General features: G+C 37.7%; 2 protein-coding genes across 2 annotated transcripts in view; both read left to right on the forward strand.

Annotated features, from left to right (window-relative positions):
• Window positions 1-5270: 5270 nt before the first annotated feature.
• Window positions 5271-19793, forward strand: part of Polr2A (RNA polymerase II subunit RpII215) — a 75367-nt gene continuing 60844 nt past the window's right edge. The window contains exon 1 of the mRNA XM_089105191.1: window positions 5271-5373. The gene's annotated coding sequence lies outside the window, so the exon portion shown is untranslated. The remainder of the gene's footprint in view (window positions 5374-19793) is intronic.
• LOC148940913 (uncharacterized) lies at window positions 16534-17583 on the forward strand. Its single transcript, XM_089105106.1, has one exon. The coding sequence runs from the start codon at window positions 16534-16536 to the stop codon at window positions 17581-17583; it is 1050 nt and encodes a 349-aa protein (XP_088961232.1).

Raw genomic sequence — 19793 nt, forward strand, 5'->3', positions numbered from 1 at the left:
TCTTTCGAAGTTAATGGCTGCTACCGTGCCAATTGTCCCGTACCTCCCCGCCCTAAGAGGACCAGAGATACCCCGGGTTATAATTTGCAATTGAATGAGCCCTTTTTGAAGTTTCTTCGTCAACCTCTTCTATACGAAGTGGCCTGGAAAAAAAAAAAAAAAAAAAAAAAACTACTGCTACTACCTACCTACTACTACCAAAACTACTATGGTACTAGCACCATTAAGGCTGCGCGTATGAAGGTGAAAATTTGACAGAATATTGAGGGGGAATTTGAACTAAATGAAAACACACTATGCGTATGCAGATTGTTAAAAGGGCGTATTTCAAGAATGGATTTGGGTATTAAGTTGAATTTATTCAGAGAACACTTAAAGGGGAAGATTAACTGACAAAAAAGCAATATATGCCTTCAAATTTACATCAGATATGGCTGAAAAAGCAGATGTTTTGGAAAAAGCAGTTGATAAAACTCCATCACACTATCGACTGCCCCCCCCCCTAGACAATTTGCTGCCTAATGCTGCCTACGCCCATGAATATATGTATCTAACTACTACCACTGCTATTTTTACTAATACTACTATTGCTACTAAACTACTTCAATTGCAACACCTTGTAAGGTTTAGAGTATTAAAATGAAAAGGGCGTCAACAGCGCACATCAACAATATTTTTGGAACGACTTACCATTTCAAGGTGAAACCTCCGGGGCATCCTGAAAAGGATGTTCACCTGACCAAAAGACAATATGTACATGCCACTACTGCAATTAATGCTGCTGCCACTGCTATTACTACTAATACTGCATCTACTTCTCTTACTACCACTGCAACTACTATGGTACTAGTAGCCTACAAATAATGCTAAGTCTGAAGGTAAAATTGGACAGAAAATCGAAGACAAAATTCGAACTAACAGAAAACACCATGTGCACTTAGATTATCAAAATAGCGTATCTGAAGAATTGATTTGTGTATTAAATTGGAACTCTTATAGAATGCTTAAATCAATTGATCAGAGGGCAATATATGCGCACTCTTACTAATATTCCTGCTAAATTTAGTAGTTCTACTTCTACTATTAGAATTTCTCCAACTACTATTTTTATTGCAACTACTTGTAAGGCTAAGAGAGATGAAAATTTCAAGAAGTATATGAATATACAGGTTATCAAATAGACATATCGACAAGGTCATAGCAATGGCTAATTGTATTAAGTTGAGTGTTAATGCTTCTGCTATGACCAGGGGTGTCCCAGGGCTCATTTTATTGGGGGGGGGGGGCTATTTTTGTGTTTTACCGAATTGCTACCTCATTTATGCCGAATTTTCTGCAGAAATCAAGAATTTTGCTAAATTTCACCCGATTTTGCAAAATATCCGCCGAAATTATTTTTGCCTTCGGCGAAAACTTTACCGAATGCCAAAAAAGTTGTGGCCCCCCCCCCTCGGGATGTCCCTGGCTGTGACTGCTATTACAACTATACCTGAGGATATGAAGGTCAAATTTTCAGAGAGTTTTTAGGGGGAAGGTAAACTGAATCACAGCGACACGCCATCCGTATGCAGGTTGTTAAAAGGGCACATCAGCAATATCTTAGAAACAGTTTTGTGCGTGAAATTAAAACTTACAGGGCTTGTTGTGGGGGATGATGAACTAACCAACAGACAATATTTGCATCATAATACTAATGCTTCTACTCCTACAACTACTGCTACTATTACTATTACTGATAATAAAGCTAAGACTACCATTAATTTTACTGCTACTATTAAGCCTGCTATTGTTATTACTATAACTACTGGTACAGCTACTAAAGCTAAGGGTATTAAGGCGAAAATTTTGAGCTATATTGAAACTGTATTGAACTAAATCGAAACACACTACGCCAAAACGTATCAGAAATACTTCAGGAACGGTTGATGATATTAAGTAGAACCTTTCATCGTGTGTTGAAGAAGATGTTGAAAAAAAAACCAAAGGTGCTATGTTCATACTGCTACTAATACTACTACACAAGCTAAGGGTAATAAGGTGACGCTTTCAAGGAATATTCAGGCGGATGTTGAATTAAATCAAAACGAACTATGATTGTAGATTTTGACATGTAGATTGTCAAAATGGTGACAAAGCCTTATCACAATAACAGTTTACTTTATCAAGTTAGATCTTTCGGGTTAAGTTGTGGCCAATTTTGAACTAGCCAGAAAACACTGTGTATATATTTAAGGCTGCTTCTACGGCTACTGTAGCTAACGACACTACTGGTATTAAGTTGAAACTTTTAGGAAATGTTTAGGGGGAGTTTCAATTAAATGAAAAAAATAAATGCGTGCAGGTATGAAAAGGGCATATAAGCAATAAACGGCATAAAGGGAAATAGGCAGCGCTGCTTCATCATAGTTAGTAATATCATTGATATTTTAAAGAATGTAATTTGATTGGAAATTTAAAGTTCTAGTGCCCTCTTTAAGAGTCAACAATGATTGGAGGGCAATCAGCTCTCCTCTTTAGCTCATAATTTTCCAAACACCTCCAATGAAAACTTTGAGACAACCATTTTGTTCAGCATAGCTGAAAGGTCTTTTAATTATATATCTAGGGTTATTGGGTAGGTCAACCCCCCCCCCCAAAAAAAAAAATTATGTAATTTGTTCATTTTGCTTAAAAACTAAATGTAGCTTTTGAAATTAAGTCAAAAGTTAAATCAAACTGAATTTTTTTTAGTGTTTTCACTTTTATAACTTTAATAAATCAAAAATCATTTAATATTTTAAACAATAAATATTAGCACAGCATATGTATATTAAACTGACAATGCACACTCATTTGTATTTTTTTTTTAGTAAAGTGCAAATTATGTTCTGACTTTTAGAAAACATAGGGATTTTGAGCCCTACTCATGTTAATTTTAGGCTCATTTTGAGTTTGACTTTGTTATTTATTGTAATTTCTGTTCGTTTTGGGTTTCATTTATTCATTGATGCTGATTTGTGGCAATTTTATGCCTGGTAGATTATTTTATTCTATTTTTGCTCATTTTTGGTTTAATGGAGTTCTACTGTTCGTAATGTATATCACTTCTAAGTGACTTTTTTACAAGTCTGCTGCAATGTAGAATTTCTTTACTTCGTCAAACTTGGAGAAAACTCTGAACTGATCCGTGACACCAGAAATTTTTCCAAACTTGCTAATATACGGCTCTTGAAGTAAAACAATGTCTGGATTTACTTCTACTAGAGATTTCTGTAACTGTGAGGATGTCGCGAAAGAATGTTGGAGATTTATTTGCAGGAGTTTTGAAGAATTAAATGCATGAATATTAGCCTTAACTTAAGAGAAGAGTATATTTTTAGATTGCTTGTCTTTAATTTGACGGGCGACAGGGCATTTAGAAAGTTCAAAGGAGGCATGGGGCTCGGATTTAATATTCTTTTTATAACAAGCTACAAAAGATGGACGGCTGGAATAAGGCTTGGGTCAATTTTCACAAATATGGTTTCCCATACACCAGGAACAAGCTTGAGATCCTGTACACTTGGATGATGTATGACAATACAAACAGCACTTTGTACAGCGAGTCAAGTTAATATAGTCATCACATCGGGTCATCAAAAGCCTATTCTGATACCACGTTGATTTAAAATTTGAGACCGAACCTTTGGACTAATTTCCAATATGAGACTGCCTTTTCTTAAAAACGGTAACTATGTTTAACGTTTCAGCATTTTTGACTAGATCTGCAATTATTCGGTGTGACTCTTAACGTAATCGTTGACTTCACCAAGATCAGGAAGGTCATATTTTGTGGTCTCAAATTTACTGGGAAAGACCGACATTGCAGTTCGAGCTCTCGCCGGGATTCCATTTCCAACATTATTTTACCGTTTCGTCCTGATGTAACATTTTTAGCGCAATTTTTTTTCGAATCATCACTAATGACTTTAGTTATGTTGTGCACTGCAGAGTTCACTCTTTGTCGTGATTTTGGCCGACCTGTATTTTCAGCACTATGGGCTTTTTAGTGGGATCTAAAATAAGGCAATACGTTTCCTTGTCTTTGACGGCACTAGAATAAGATTTCATCGGGTTGTTAGGTGGGACAGTCAGAGGAGTTTGGGATTTCTTGGCTATTTCCATTTGTAGAGAATCTATCCTTTTCAAGTGTTCATCATCTCTCCTTAGCAAATTAGCATTTTCTTCACTGATTGAGTGACACAGGAATTGTAGGCGATCACAGATTTGAGTAGTGTTCAATTTTCTACCTGGTGTTTTTTTATTTTCCCTAAAGCATCTTTAAGGATAGCTAATAAATTGGCAATATTGTCCATTTCCAGTAATCCAATCAGTTCTTCATCGGGAGAAATTTCACCTTCAGGGCAACTCATGACGTCAAACAATCACCCTGTCTCTTGTCTTAGCTTTGAATCTACTTTAATCAGCCAGGGTTAGATTTCAGAAAAAAACAAAAGAGAAGAATTAAATGTTTGCATCAATAAAAGTTTCTAAATTTGACTGCTGGAGAATAACAGGGGTATGATCCATCAGATAAGTATAATAAGGAGTCCGGTTATTAATATACAACTGCGGAGGCACGCATTTTCACAGGGACAGTCAGATTTCATTATTTATCACAATTGGCACATAGATGTTTCCAGTTTGAAACCTAAACTGATACTCGGGTACGTTCTTGGCCTGAGAAAATTTGCCCAAATTGTGAAAAAGGGGGATACACCCCCAAAACATCAAGAGATCTCAATGAAAATCACACCCTCATATTCGGCATACCAGAAAACCCTACTGTGGAAGTTTCAAGTTCCTCTGTACGAAAATGTGGAATTTTGCATTTTCTGTCAGAAGAAAGATCACTGATGCGTGTTTATTTTTCTTCCCCAAAGGTGATCATAGCGAACCTTTGGTCGTAAAAGATCGGGAGAGGGCTCATTCGATCCAAAATCAAAAGCTCTAGTGCCCTTTTTAAGTGACCAAAATATTGAAGGGCAGATAGCCTCCTCCCACGCTCACTTTTTCCCCAAAGTCACCCGATCAAAATGTTGAGATAGCCAATTTGTTTCAGCACAGTCGAAAAACCAAATAACGATGAAGAAGATGTGCCATTTTTCCTGGAGGAAGGCTTTATCAAAGCAACATTGACATTTACGAATGTCTGTTCTAGGATGAATCAATGTTCTATTTTATGTTCTGACCTCTATCTCTTCTAAAATATGCCATCTAGCCAAGAAGACAATTAGCGCACCACTATTGTCAAAGACAGTAAAGCACTAAGAAGAATTCACGAAACGTTACAAAACTTTCAAGTTAGAGTGCTTTTATTGTTTGGTTGAAAATTGAGAAAAAGTCTACTCAGTGGTGAGTCTTGACACCACGAATTGCTAGAATTATTCAATAATGAATTTTATAGGCTAATAATTTGCTTAATTGGTGGAGGCCTATGTAAACTTGATTTTCTTATGTCTGTCCCCTTAAATAGGTAGGCTAGCTATAATGCCTAGGCCACTATGCTAGGTTGATGGGAAGGCAGGAAACAAGTCTCTGTGCAGGGGCTGAGAAAAAGCTCCGAAAATCTGGTAAAGTTCTCATTGAAGAGATTCTAATTATTTTGGAGTGTAGGCTAGGCTAGCCTAGTTAAGTTAAGGAAATTCAACTTTCAGGAATGAATAGCCTACAGGCTCCTAAAATATATCCTGGGAAGATGTTTACAAAGTACTATCCCTACCCTTTCTTTGTTCATAGTGTTTAGAAGATCATAGCCTATTGACTTCAGGTCTAGGCTATAGGCCTAGGCTACAGGGGCAGATCCAGGATTTTTTAGGGGGAGGGGGGCACAAAATAGGTTGATCTGATAAACTTGCATTAGAGTAGGCCTAAGGGTAAAATTCTACTTTAGCTACTTTTGGCTATCTTGGGAAGGGGTTAGGTTAAGAAAATGAGACTTTCAGGGATGGGTCTACAGGCTAAAGTATGTCCCGGGAAGGTATTTGGAAGTACCTACCTCCACTCCTTCTCCCTCTAAAGGGTCATGAAATTTGCCTACATGACAGGTCTATACCCATTGAAATTTTGACAAAACAACATTTTACCTTAATTTTCAGTTATCAGTTTCTTTTTCTCTGGCTTTAGCTCTGAAAATGCAATTTCAAATATTTGATCAGAATTTTAAGAGATATAAATAGTTTATTTCCAAAATTTAGGAAATTTATTTGCATATCTTTAAAGCCTTATAAATTGGGATTGAGCAAAGTTGTGAAGCTGAAAACAATTTTGTTGTACTTCATTTAAGCAGAAGATCTATTTTGCTAGGTTTCACTTCTATAACTCACATATTTTTAAAGGTCATCAAAGGTCAGGGCCGTCTAGAGGGAGAAGGAGTGGAGGTGGGTACTTCAAAATATCTTCCCAGGACATACTTTAGCCTGTAGACCTATCCCTGAAAGTTTCATTTTCTTAACCTAACCCCTTTCCAAGATAGTCAAAAGTAGCTAAAGTAGAATTTTACCGGCCTAAGTTTAACTAATGCAAATTTGTTTTGGGTTTATTAGCCTAAGTAAATCACACTATTTTAGAGTGTTAGGGGGTATGTGGCCCCTTGCCCCCCTGGATATGCCCCTGATAGGCTATAGCCAGTAAATTTCTACCAAATCATATTATTGAGTTAGTAGCCTAATAAAGTGAATAGGCCTACACCATTTGATGCCTTTTTGGTCAATATATACCAAATCATATTATTGAGTTAGGAATAAAGTGAATACACCATTTGATGTCTTTTTATGCTGATTACAAATATAATAATCATTTCTATCAGAAATGAATTTCAGCCCCCCGCCCCTATATAGGCTATACCTATCCTAACCTAACCCTAAATTGGCCTATATAGGGGGGGGGGGGGCTGAAATTCATTTCTGATAGAAATGATTGTTATATTTGTAATCAGCATAAAAAAGGCATCAAGTGGTATATTCACTTTATGTGTAAGTCAATAATATGATTTGGTAGAAATTTATCCTATAGCCTACCTAACCTAAGGCTATCTATATTTTAACAAGAATATTTTATTATAGTTGGGCTTTCTGTATTTTTCATTTATTTTTGTTTTTGAATGTGTAATCCCCATTATTTCAGCTGGATTTCTAGTCATACTTAGGCTTTGATCCTAAATTTTGAGATACAAGTTTAGGTCCAGGCCTTCAAATATTGGTAGACTAGCCTACTTTACAGTTAGGTCTAATCAGAAGGAAACACCATAGGCTAATATTCTGGAAACAACTTTAAAAATCCTAAAATGCTTAGTAGCCTATCACTTCAAAAAGTACAGGTAAGGCTTAAATTAATATACTATTCAGGTAGCTAAGAAATAAACTTACCTCTATAGTCATAATTGTACCCTGAATCCAAATTAAGGCTAACATTCATTTGTGTTGAAAATGAACTTTACCTTCACCCATATATATACCAATTCAGGGTATATATTTGCACATCAGGGAGTAAAGTTGATTTCTGGTGCATATGAATATTATACATACCCTGAATTGGCACATATAGGGGTGGGGGTTAAGTTTATTTCCAATGCAGATGCATGTTAAATTTGTATTTAGAATGTAATTCTGAGTATAGAGGTAAGTTTATGGTACTTGTCCATTATATAAAACACACTCAAGAAGTGAAGCTTGGTCAATGCTAATGAAATAAACAAAATATGTTACTTTATCAAAGGAAGAAAAATTTGATTTAATTGTCCAACTAAGCCTAGAAAAAATAAAGTTGATGATGGTGATGCAATTTATTCACAGTGAAATGAAATTCCAGTGAACAAAATTAAACTGGACTTGGTGAGATAAATCCTGGAACACTTCATGCCTGAAATGCTGCCAAAACTGAAACATCGCAGAGAGTGCCCCCAGAAAAATGTGACAGATACCTGTTATTTATTTTGAACACAATTCAATTTATTTCAAACACAACAGCAACTGGGAGGTGTGAAAGTGAATAAAGGATTGTTGACCAAATTTGTGAGAAAGAACATTTATTTCTACCCATATTTTACCATACCTGCTTATATTTGATATTAAGTTTCATTTTAAGAGGTTTTCCCTGGTGTTTCACTTTATTTACCTGATTTTTGATGTTAGAAAATTTTTGTTTTCTATTCCCAAGGGACTTGTCCTTTGTCTGCTAATAAACAGCTGTTTTTTGTTTGTAAATTCTGCTTTCTTCTTCTATTTAAAAACAGGCGGGCTTTTCAGTAACACTCTTTATCCCTCTTCCTTTTGCTTGACTCTGTAGGATACAGAGCTCCTGGCTTGATTGACTCATATTTATTAGATATATTCCGATATCTTTCATCAGATCTTTCGACTCTAGGAGTTCAAATATAAGATGATAGGTGTCAATTTCTATACTCTGTGTGCAGGTATAGTTGGCTAGGCTCTTGGCTGATAGTGGGATTTTGTGGTGTTTGAAGTATTTTAACAGTTTAGAAAGCAAGGTATGTTGTGCAGACGTCAGCATATTACATTCAAATAGGCAATGGTCAATTGTTTCATTATTCATATTACAATGCCTGCAAAGAGGGGACAGGGGAATTGAACCACTTGAATTAGAAAGCTTATATGAGAATGCAAGGAAATTTAGTCCATTTGTTCCAGAACGAATTCTATGATAATATTTAGAAAGATACTTATTGGGAAACGGGGAAAGGATAGGATTAATCTTATTAAAATTAATATCTGATAGCCTCTATCAGTAAATATATCTAATTAGGATTTGTCTCCCACTTGAATGGTCAATATTTATAGCATTTTTTGCTATTTCATCAACCTTATGATTACCACTTATGCCAGAGTGGCTAGGAATGTACTGAAAATAAGTTTTTATGCCACTTGAAGCAAGATTATAAATAATACTGAGACAATGATAAGTGTCAATGTCCAACTTATATTGAGGATCTGAGGCCAGCAACTCAAGTCTTGATAAAGAGTCGGAATAAATGATAATATTATTCGAATTTTCAATCAAAGATTGGTTTTGCTTAAGGTGTTCTAATGCCATGATTATGGCATTTAACTCAGCAGACATTATAGATAAATTATTAAATAATCTCTCGCCCATTGCAATTTTCAGGTGAGAAAGGAAAGCACCACTTCCTATCTTCTTATTCATTTTTGACCCATCAACAAATATTTGGAAGTGGTTTTTATAGGTAATTGTATTAAGTTCTGCAAATTTTTTCTGGACAAAAGCAATGGGGGTTAAATCTTAATTCCATTTTGAAAATTCAGTATTTATTATGGGAAATGACCAATTCCATGGAGGGGATTGGGTGAAAGTAGGTGCAATAGACTTTGCTGGTACAGGGAACTTCTTTTGAATATTGGCATACTCATCTGCAATACCTCTATACATGGCTGGATTTCTTAACCAATTATGTAATGTGTGTGAGCTATTTGATTCAATTTTTGTAAGATGTAAATAACAGCAACCAGGATGGGATAACAGCAGGTCGAATAACAGCAACAGCAACCGTACAAGAAAATCGAAATATATTTTCTTGATTATTATCGCTTCTAATCAGTAGTTGTGCCAAACCTATCCTGCTCAAGTCATCCTCAGGGCTATACTGTGGTGTTTATCCTTCCCATAGTATTGTGCAGACGGTTTTATATCATATATTTTCCCTTATTATTTTTGTTTTTTTTTTGTGCTTAAAGTTTTTTCCATTCGGCAATTTTCAGAAGTCCTCCAAAAAAAAAACGTCCCCCCAGATCCCAAATCAAATTCCATAGTGAAAGATACCCATCCTGGCTGGTCAAGCACATTATCTGAAAGTTCTAATGATGGCTCCAATTCGGAGAATAGGACAATGATAACTTTAGGTCCTAATGCAACCATAAATGATGATAATGGGTTTCAAGAGGTCCTATCTAGAAGCTCTAAAAAAAGGAAAAAAATATCCCCAATTAAAAGCATTTCACCTCTCCCTGCCCAATATCCTCCCTCCAAAAACTTATGAATTTACCTTAAAATTACACCCACTACCCCCTTTGAAATAAAAATGATCACTGCAATAAGAGTTGCAATTTTTAAATTGCTAAAATCAATGTTCTCTCTTAACATTAACCGTGATGGATCTCTGCTTATAGCTGTAGAAGATCAGAAATCAGCAGATACAATAATTAACCTTAAATCCCTTCTGAATATCCCAATTATTGCATCTAATTGGAACCCAAAACAATCACCAACAAAAATTGTAGTTTATAATGTTCCCCCAGAGATATCTACTCAGGAGTTAAAAGAAGGCCTCTCAGATAGGGCTGGAAACACAATCCCAGTTGAGGATGTTACCCAACTTGGAAAACCTAACTCTACTGGCCTAAAAACTAGTAGATACTTCTTATTCACACTAAAGGATAAAATTGATATCCAAGAAAAATTATTCCTAATTGGGCAAATCAATCCACACAAGGAATACAAACCTAAGCCTATTCAGTGTCAGAAGTGTTTCAAACTGGGACACACGACAAACAAATGCAATGAAATTCTCCAAGAGTGTAGTAATTGTAAATCTTTCCATCCTAAAGAGCTGACAACTTGCAAAAACACCCAGCCTACATGCATCAATTGCAAAGGTCCACATGAATCTACAAATAAATCATTATGCCCTGCATACAAGAAAAGAGCTCTAACACTCCAAATATCAACAGAGAAGGCCATCCCATACCCCTTTGCAGCAATGGAAGCAAATGCTGCCCAACAATACCAAATAAAGCCTGTAATGAAACCAACCAAAACCCCCAAGTCAAATGCCCCAAATGCTTCAAGCACCCCATATAAAACAATATCTTCTAAGCCCACTAGCTCAAATCCCTATCAGAAGGAATCACCAAGCCAGCAAGCCTCGTTTTCTGGTGAGATGAGGCCAGCCTGGCCCTCCCTCCCAAGAAGAAACAAACCAGAAACACTACCAGGAATCAATCCCTTAACCAAAAAACAGGATGCACTACCAAAAATGCAATCCCCAAATATATGCTTATTCATTTTAAACTGTAATGCAGTTCATGCCATGAACATACATCAACTACAGAAAACAAAAATCATTGCAGAATTGGCAAAAACCTACATTCCCGATGATATGTTCATTCAAGCAAAAAAAAGATCTTGCTTTACTTTTAACAAAGCTGAACATTGATACACAGTCATATGAAAAATAAAACAACAACACAACATTTATCAATACTCAAGTGGAATGTAAGATCACTCACAGAAAATAAGCTAAATGAACTAATATCATTTATGAATAATAATTCCATTAATATTGCTTGCCTCCAGGAAACTCATTTAACCCAAAATCAACAAATTAAGTCTCTGGGATACACTATCCTGAGAAAGGATAGATCTTCAGAGAGAAAAGGAGGTGGTGTAGCTTTATTAGTTAATAATAATATAAAATTTTGTGGCATCAATTTTCCAGATTTTGAAAATGATGTTGATGTAATTGGTATAAGTGTTTGGCTGAATAATTTAAAAACCTACATAATAAGCTTTTATAACCCTAATGGCCAAACTTCAGATGCCAAGGATTTCTTTAATTATATAAATAATTCTAATATGTTAAAAAACATCATTATTTGTGGTGATTTCAATGCCCACAGCCTTTTGTGGGGGAATAAACCAGCAAATAAAGCTGGTAAATTTATTGAGCATATGACTTCAAATAATAATGAATTAGCTGTTGCTACCCCTCCAAACCTAAATACATATTTTAACCCCAAAAGTGCCAAATTCTCCACAATTGACCTACAAATTGTGTCTTTAAATTTTTTGAACAAAATTTACATAAATAAAATTGATAGTCTGTGTACAGACCACTTTGCTATAGTTTGCTCACTAAATGAACCTGCTGAACCTTCATCTCATACCTCCAAATATATCAACACTAAAGCAAATTGGTCTATTTTCCAAAATAAGCTAAATGATGAAATTACAAGTTTCACCAAAAGTTCATGCATTTCTAATACAACAGTTGACACACATGCTGAAGCCTTGACATCTTTACTAATAAATACAGCTAATCATGCTATCCCCAGGACAACACCTAAGAAAACATTCCCTAAACAAATTCCTAAAGCATGGTGGACAAATGAGTGCCTAAATAAATGGAAGATAAAAAAGGCAGCTAGGACAGAATTCATAAAAAAACCAACACCTACTACATATTTAAAAAAATTACAAGCAGAATCTAATCTAAAAAGGACTATAATAGATGCTAAATATAAATACTGGAATAATTTTGCAAATAATCTCTCCAGAGAAATGCATGAGCCAATTATACATAAAGTCATAAGCCACATATGTGGGAAAAAGACTTCTCCAAACCCACTCCTGTATGAACTTATACATAATAATACCCATTATGACAATGATATTGAAAAGGCTAACCTATTTGCAACTCTTTTTGTTAATAAGCTAACATCAAACAATCAAAGCAATCTGTCCACAATTCCTATGAACCCTAGTTACCAACCACGCCCAGGATCCGAGTACATAACTAATCCATTTTCAATCCAGGAATTGAATAATGCAATACAACATATTAGGTCCAAAACTAGCAGCAGCTATGACAATATACACCCTACATGGATAAAGAATCTCACACCTTTATACAAACAAGAACTGCTAAATTGTTATAATCACGCTTGGGCATCCTCTAGGTTCCCCAATATATGGAAATGTTCGTCCCTCCTACCAATCCTAAAGAAAAATAAACCGAAAGATAACCCTGAGTCTTATAGGCCCATAATGATTACACCTGTGATGGGGAAAATAATGGAGAAAATGATTTATCACAGACTCCTCTGGTTTGTTGAGAAAAATAACATGATCCCACACACTCAAACTGGATTCAGGAAATACCACTCCTCAACAGATGCTTTCATTTTGCTAACAAATGCAATAAATGAATCTTTCTCAAAAAATAATATCCTAGTGGCAGCTTTCCTTGATTTTGAAGGAGCATATGACAATGTGAACCACCAAATCCTTTTAAATAAACTTGCAAACCTTGGAGTACCTCCCAAGCTAGTATCCTGTATTAAATCCTTCATAGAAGTGCGAAGTTTCATTGTTTGTGTTGGTTCAGCCTCTTCACCCCAAAAGACAATATCCAAAGGCCTACCTCAGGGAGCAGTCCTCAGTTGCCTCCTATTTGCCCTATATCTTTGGGACATGAACCTACCCCACACGAATCTACAATATCCTGATGATCTGGTGCTATGGTCATCTGGCAACACCTTTCAGATAGCACAGTCAAATCTGCAAAAGTCACTTTTCCAGTTTAAAAATTCTCTCAACATTCAGATTTACCCATTGCACCCACCAAGTCAAAAATAATCCAATTTCACAGGAAGCGAAACCATGTTAATGCAAAACTAACTCTAAATAAAACAACTATTCCAGAAGATAATCATATTAATTACCTAGGTCTCATGCTTGAACAAAAACTTAATTTCCACCTCCACATTTCAAACACAATAAAAAAATGTTATATAAAAGCAAATATACTAAAAAGACTTCTTTCCACACCCTGGGGTTGTAAGGAGAAAACCTTACTCCAGTTTTATAAATCACATATAAGACCCCATATTGACTATGGGCTCATTGTATATGGTGCATGTGCAAAGACCCAGATGCAAAAAATTGAAACAACACAAAATGATATAATACGTCTCATATTTGGTCTTAGGAAACCCACAAGCACCAAGTTTCTGCTTATGGAGAGTGGATTAACAACAATAAAAGATAGACGTAGCTTTCTCTTGATAAAACATCTTACAAAAATTGAATCAAATAGCTCACACACAGTACATAATTGGTTAAGAAATCCAGCCATGTATAGAGGTATTGCAGATGAGTATGCCAATATTCAAAAGAAGTTCCCTGTACCAGCAAAGTCTATTGCACCTACTTTCCCCCAATCCCCTCCATGGAATTGGTCATTTCCCATAATAAATACTGAATTTTCAAAATGGAATAAAGATTTAACCCCCATTGCTTTCGTTCAGAAAAAATTCGCAGAACTTAATACAATTACCTATAAAAATCACTTCCAAATGTTTGTTGATGGGTCAAAAATGAATGAGAAGGTTGCAAGTGGTGTTTTCCTTCCTCAACCGAAAATTGCAATGGGCAAGAGATTATTTAATAATTTATCTATAATGTCTGCTGAGTTAAATGCCATAATCATGGCATTAGAACACCTTAAGCAAAACCAATCTTTGATTGAAAATTTGAATAATATTATCATCTATTCCGACTCTTTATCAAGCCTTGAGTTGCTGGCCTCAGCTCCTCAATATAAGTTGGACATTGACACTTATCATTGTCTCAGTATTATTGATAATCTTGCTTCAAGTGGCATAAACACTTACTTCCAGTACATTCCTAGCCACTCTGGCATAAGTGGTAATCATCAGGTTGATGAAATAGCAAAAAATGCTATAAATATTGACCAGCCAAGTGGGAGACCAATCCCAATTAGAGATATTTACCGATGGAGGCTATCAGATATTAATTTTAATAAGATTAATCCTATCCTTTCCCCCTTTCCCAATAAGTATCTTTCTAAAATTTATCATAGAATTCGTTCTGGAACAAATGGACTAAATTCCCTTGCATTCTCATATAAGATTTCTAATTCAAGTGGTTCAATTCCCCTGTCCCCTCTTTGCAGGCATTGTAATATGAATAATGAAACAATTGACCATTGCCTATTTGAATGTAATATGCTGACGTCTGCACAACATACCTTGCTTTCTAAACTGTTAAAATACTTCAAACACCACAAAATCCCACTATCAGTCAAGAGCCTAGCCAACTATACCTGCACACAGAGCATAGAAATCGACATCTATCATCTTATATTTGAACTCCTAGAGTCGAAAGATCTGCTGAAAGATATCTGAATATATCTAATAAATATGAGGCAATCAAGCCAGTAGCTCTGTAGCCCACAGAGTGAAGCAGAAGGAAAAGGGCTAAATAGTTTTACTGAAAAGCCCGCCTGCTGTTAAAAAGAAGAAGAAGATGTAAATAAGGCCAGGCTGAATTCAGTGTTCTTCTTCTTCCGAATTTGCAGCCAGCAATAAAGCGCAGTTGCCAAATGCTAAATTCTAAAACCACCATTGATTACGTTGGCTCGTCCGTTTTCGCGTATTTTTAGTGGATAATTTGTGCAGAAGGGAGCAATAGCAAACAAACAAGAGGCCAAATTGGTACCAGCAGGATTTTAATCCTTAAACTGGTGGGAATAGGTGATTTGAGTATTGCACTTCCCACATTCTGTCTATCTTAAAATTTGTCAAGGCAATAATGGCACCAAAAAAGAGAACGTGAGAGCCCCCTAAAAGGACAAGATAAGTGCCCGGGATGTGCAAAAAGTCTGGACGAGAACTCGCAAGCCGTCAACTGCGTCAAATGTCCTAACTGGTTTTGTATTGATTGCCTAGGATTAAGTGATGAACAGTACTTCCTGCTAGAGAAAATGAATCGTACAATGACCTGTGAATGGAGCTGCCCCCAGTGCATCTTGAACAAGCCTGTGCGCAACGCCGACACCCTAACCAAAGCCATCGAATCTTTCAAATCAGAGGTGCGAGAAGACATTGCTAGCATAACGACCACAGTCAACAAGGGTCTCAGAGAGATTCACGATGAACTTGCCACAAAATGCAATGTTCTTGAGATAAAAGCAATTGTTGAATTGGCAATTACCGCTCAAGTGACTGGGCTTGCACCAGAAGCACTAGACAAACATATACACCGTACAGTCAGAAGTGAGCAAGACAGGCAGAGACGCAAACTTAACGTCGTCGGATACAGGATTCCGATCCAAGCAAGTGACAAAGACTTCCTTGCTAAATACTTCCAGGACAACTACAAACTAGCGACCAAAGTCTTCAACATGAAAAGACTACCAGCCTTGGCCCCCACGGCTGGACAACCACTGCAACACCCACCAGTCCTGTTCACGGTAGCCAGCTTCACTGACAAGAAGCTTATCCTGGATGCGTCCTACCAGCATAAAGACCCGATTCGATTCTATGGCGACAGCTCCAAAGAAGATCGCAACGCTAGAAAAGCCTTGTTGGAAGAGATGAAGAAAAGACAGGCAAACAGAGAAACAGACCTAGTGATAAGAAAGGGCAAAATCACAAAAAACGGTCAAACTCGAGCAATTCCGATGGAGAGATGCTCGAGCATGCAAGAATAACCACTACCTCCAACCGTCTTGTCCCCCTTGTAAATAGTTCATGTGTGAGTGATAATAACGTTGTAAACGCAAGTTTGTGTAAATGTATAAACAGTGAATTAACAGTTACGTCCCCATGCCATTCTGCCTTGTCCCTCATTAGCAGCTCTGTGTACCTAAGCTGCAATTCACCCACTTCAACCGAAAGCGAGAATATTAGTGAGCAGAATAAAAACTCGCCCAGACACACCCAAAAACTTGTGAACATTATGACGGCAAACGTTGATGTTATTACTAACAAGATGCCGGAGCTGGCAACAGTGCTCCAACTAAGTCAGATAGACATTGCAACTCTGACAGAAATTTGCCCCAAGAACTCAAGATTTCAAATGACAGAAGACTCAATCTGCCCCTCTGGATACAGCATCTTCAGCAATCTGTCTGATCCAAACTGCAGAAGAGGAGTGGCTGTTCTAGCTTCCAAGGAATTCCAGGTAAAAGAAATTTCTGTCCCAAATTCTTACTTACCTTGGGTTGAAGCTACTTGGGTCTCCCTGTCCCTACCTAATGAAATGTTTGTCCTAAGCTCAATTTACAGGAGCCCCAGCAGCCCTTGCCAGCTGTCCTCTGAAAGAGCAATTGCCGAAATGATGCAATTCATACTATGCAATTACCCAAAGGCAACCCTGCTCATGACAGGGGACTTTAACCTCCCAAAGGTGTCTTGGGTAGATGGCCTAGGTATGACCAAGTCAAGCCTTGAACAAAACCCATTAGTACAAGCCCTCTCCGACAACTTTCTGTACCAAACAGTAACTATGCCCACAAGAATGCGGCCAGGACAAAATCCCTCCGTACTGGACCTAGTCATAACGAATGACCCAGAAAAGGTGATCAACACACACACTCTCAGTCCAATTGGCTCAAGTGACCACATGCCAGTTCTCTCATCTATTCAACTCAATTCCAAACCATCAAAATATACCAAGCAATCCTTTACAAATTACAAGATGATGGTGGAGGAGCTGTTAGATGCTAACCTGGAAACACTTATATCAGAAGATGTTGAAGCCTCATGGCTAACTCTAATAAAGACCTTACTAGAGAGCCAAGCCAAACACACCAGCATAACATGGAAAAAGAAACCCAAAACTCTACCTTTCCTCACCCCAAAAATCAAGAAACTACGCAACAGGAAGAGAAAGCTGTGGGAGAAGTACACAAAACAAGAGACTACAGCTTTGTACAAGCAGTACAAAACTGCAAGGAACCTCCTCAGAAAAGAAACTAGAAAACTGACCTCAAACTACAAAGAATGACTGGCCAAAAACTTTAAGGAAAACCCAAAATTATTCTGGAAATACATCTTCTATAAGAAGCCAGGCAGACACACAATACCAGACCTGGTAAGCAACAACTCTATCTCCTCTTGCCCCTCTGAAAAAGCAAACCTGCCTAATCAGCAGTGTGCTTCAGTGTTCTCCGTGGATGACCCCCACGCAAACCCCCCCCTAACAGACCAGGCTCAAAGTCCCTTCCTGATGGGACACTCACCTCTAACACATAAAGACTAAACCACACAGTTTAATGACAACAATCACAATACCACGACAGGACTAGATGGTCTCAGCCCCTAACAGACGAAAGAATTAAGCCCTGCAATATCAGCCCCACTGGTAAAACTATTCAATCTGTCACTGGCACAAGCAAAGCTTCCAGGGGACTGGAAGAAGGGAATAGTCATACCGATTCACAAGAAGGGTAGCAAAACTTCTGCAGCAAACTACAGACCAATCAGCCTTACATGTGTGGCATGCAAGGTCATGGAGAGAATCATAAACAAGCATATCATTAACCATATTGAGGCCAACTCACTTATCAGCAGCAGTCAGCATGGTTTTTGCTCAGAGAGATTGGTGGACACAAACCTTCTTGAGTCATATAGTCTTGTAACTGACCTACTAGAGAGAGGATTACCAATAGATATAATATTGTTGGACCTAGCCAAAGCATTTGACAAGGTTTTTCACCAATACCTCATTCACAGGCTACTTACTCTGTTAGTCCAGTGGTCAGTTGGACAGAGGACTTTCTGACGGACAGAACACAGCAAGTGAAAGTGATAACCGGACCAAACAGCCATGTCCTTTCTGACGAAATCAAAGTCACTAGTGGGGTTTCCCAGGGCAGCGTCCTGGGCCCCACCCTGTTCAACATCTACATAAATGAGCTACCCCTCATCACCAGCAACAAAACCACCCTATATGCGGATGATTCAAAACTCATAGGTCCTGCCAACACCTCTTCTTCCATCCAATCCCTCCAAACTGATCTCAACCACATGTGCTCCTGGGTCAAAAGATGGCTGCTGGAATTCAACGCAGAAAAATGCAAGGTCATACACTTCGGACACAAAAACCCCAAACATCAGTACCTCATGACCCAAAATTCTGGAAGTCACCACACAATTGAGCCTGTCCAGGAGGAGAGAGACCTTGGTGTCATCGTTGACTCCCAGTTGAAATTCAGCTCCCACTCACAGAAAATCTCAGCCAATGCTAGTAGAGCCCTAGGCATCATCAAACATAGCATCACCAGTAGGAGTAAACACGTAATCACCAAACTCTACAAAGGATTAGTAAGACCAAGACTGGAGGTGGGGATGATACTGGCCACCCCTCAATTCAAAAAGGACAAGGCAGTTCTTGAGCAAATCCAACAAAGGGCCCTAAGATGATTGCCGGCATGGAAAACAAGACATACAGTGAACGGCTGAAGGAACTCAACCTCCCCTCCTTAGTATACAGACGGAAACGTGGAGACACGATCCAGGCGCACAAACTCCTCTCAACCAATCGAGAAAATGAGATCCTGGAGATCAACACCTCCCACAAAACACAAGGACACCCTAGACGAATCCGCAAACATCACGCTACAACTGGAGCAAGATGCAATTTCTTCTCGGATCGAGAACCTCTGGAATAACCTCAAGGAGGACACTGTTGCTGCTGAATCAACAGATGCTTTCAAACGCCATCTGGATGCTGAGTGGAAAGATACACCTTGGAAGTTTGACTGGGAAGCACCAGAATCTTCCACCAGAACTTAACCAACTACAACAGTCATCACAAGGAGTGATTCAACAGGATCGAAAGTCCTTATTTCACTCCAAGCTGTGATTTAAGGTAATTTAAGGTTATGTATTTTAGACCTAGAAGAAGGCTCTAAAGCATTACTTTGTGATGGGTATAGGAAATGGATGTGTTGTGACTGCCTGAAAATATCTGACACAGAGTATAAACTTCTTGTGAAAATGCAGGAGAAAAATGGTTTCAAATGGGACTGTGCTTGGTGCAAATCAAATGAGACCACCCCTAAATCCATTATCCCCCTCCCCCCCCCCAACCTACAGCTACTATCCAAGATATTACTTCAGTGATCACACAAGCAATAGGAAACCTTCAGAGTAGTCTCTCCAATACCATTGTGCAAACTGAGAGTGCACTAAGAGCTGAGCTAGGTTTTATAA

Source organism: Artemia sp. Qi Xiang Cuo, chromosome 19, assembly GCF_049724085.1.
Source record: "Artemia sp. Qi Xiang Cuo chromosome 19, ASM4972408v1, whole genome shotgun sequence".
NCBI lineage: Eukaryota > Metazoa > Arthropoda > Branchiopoda > Anostraca > Artemiidae > Artemia > Artemia sp. Qi Xiang Cuo.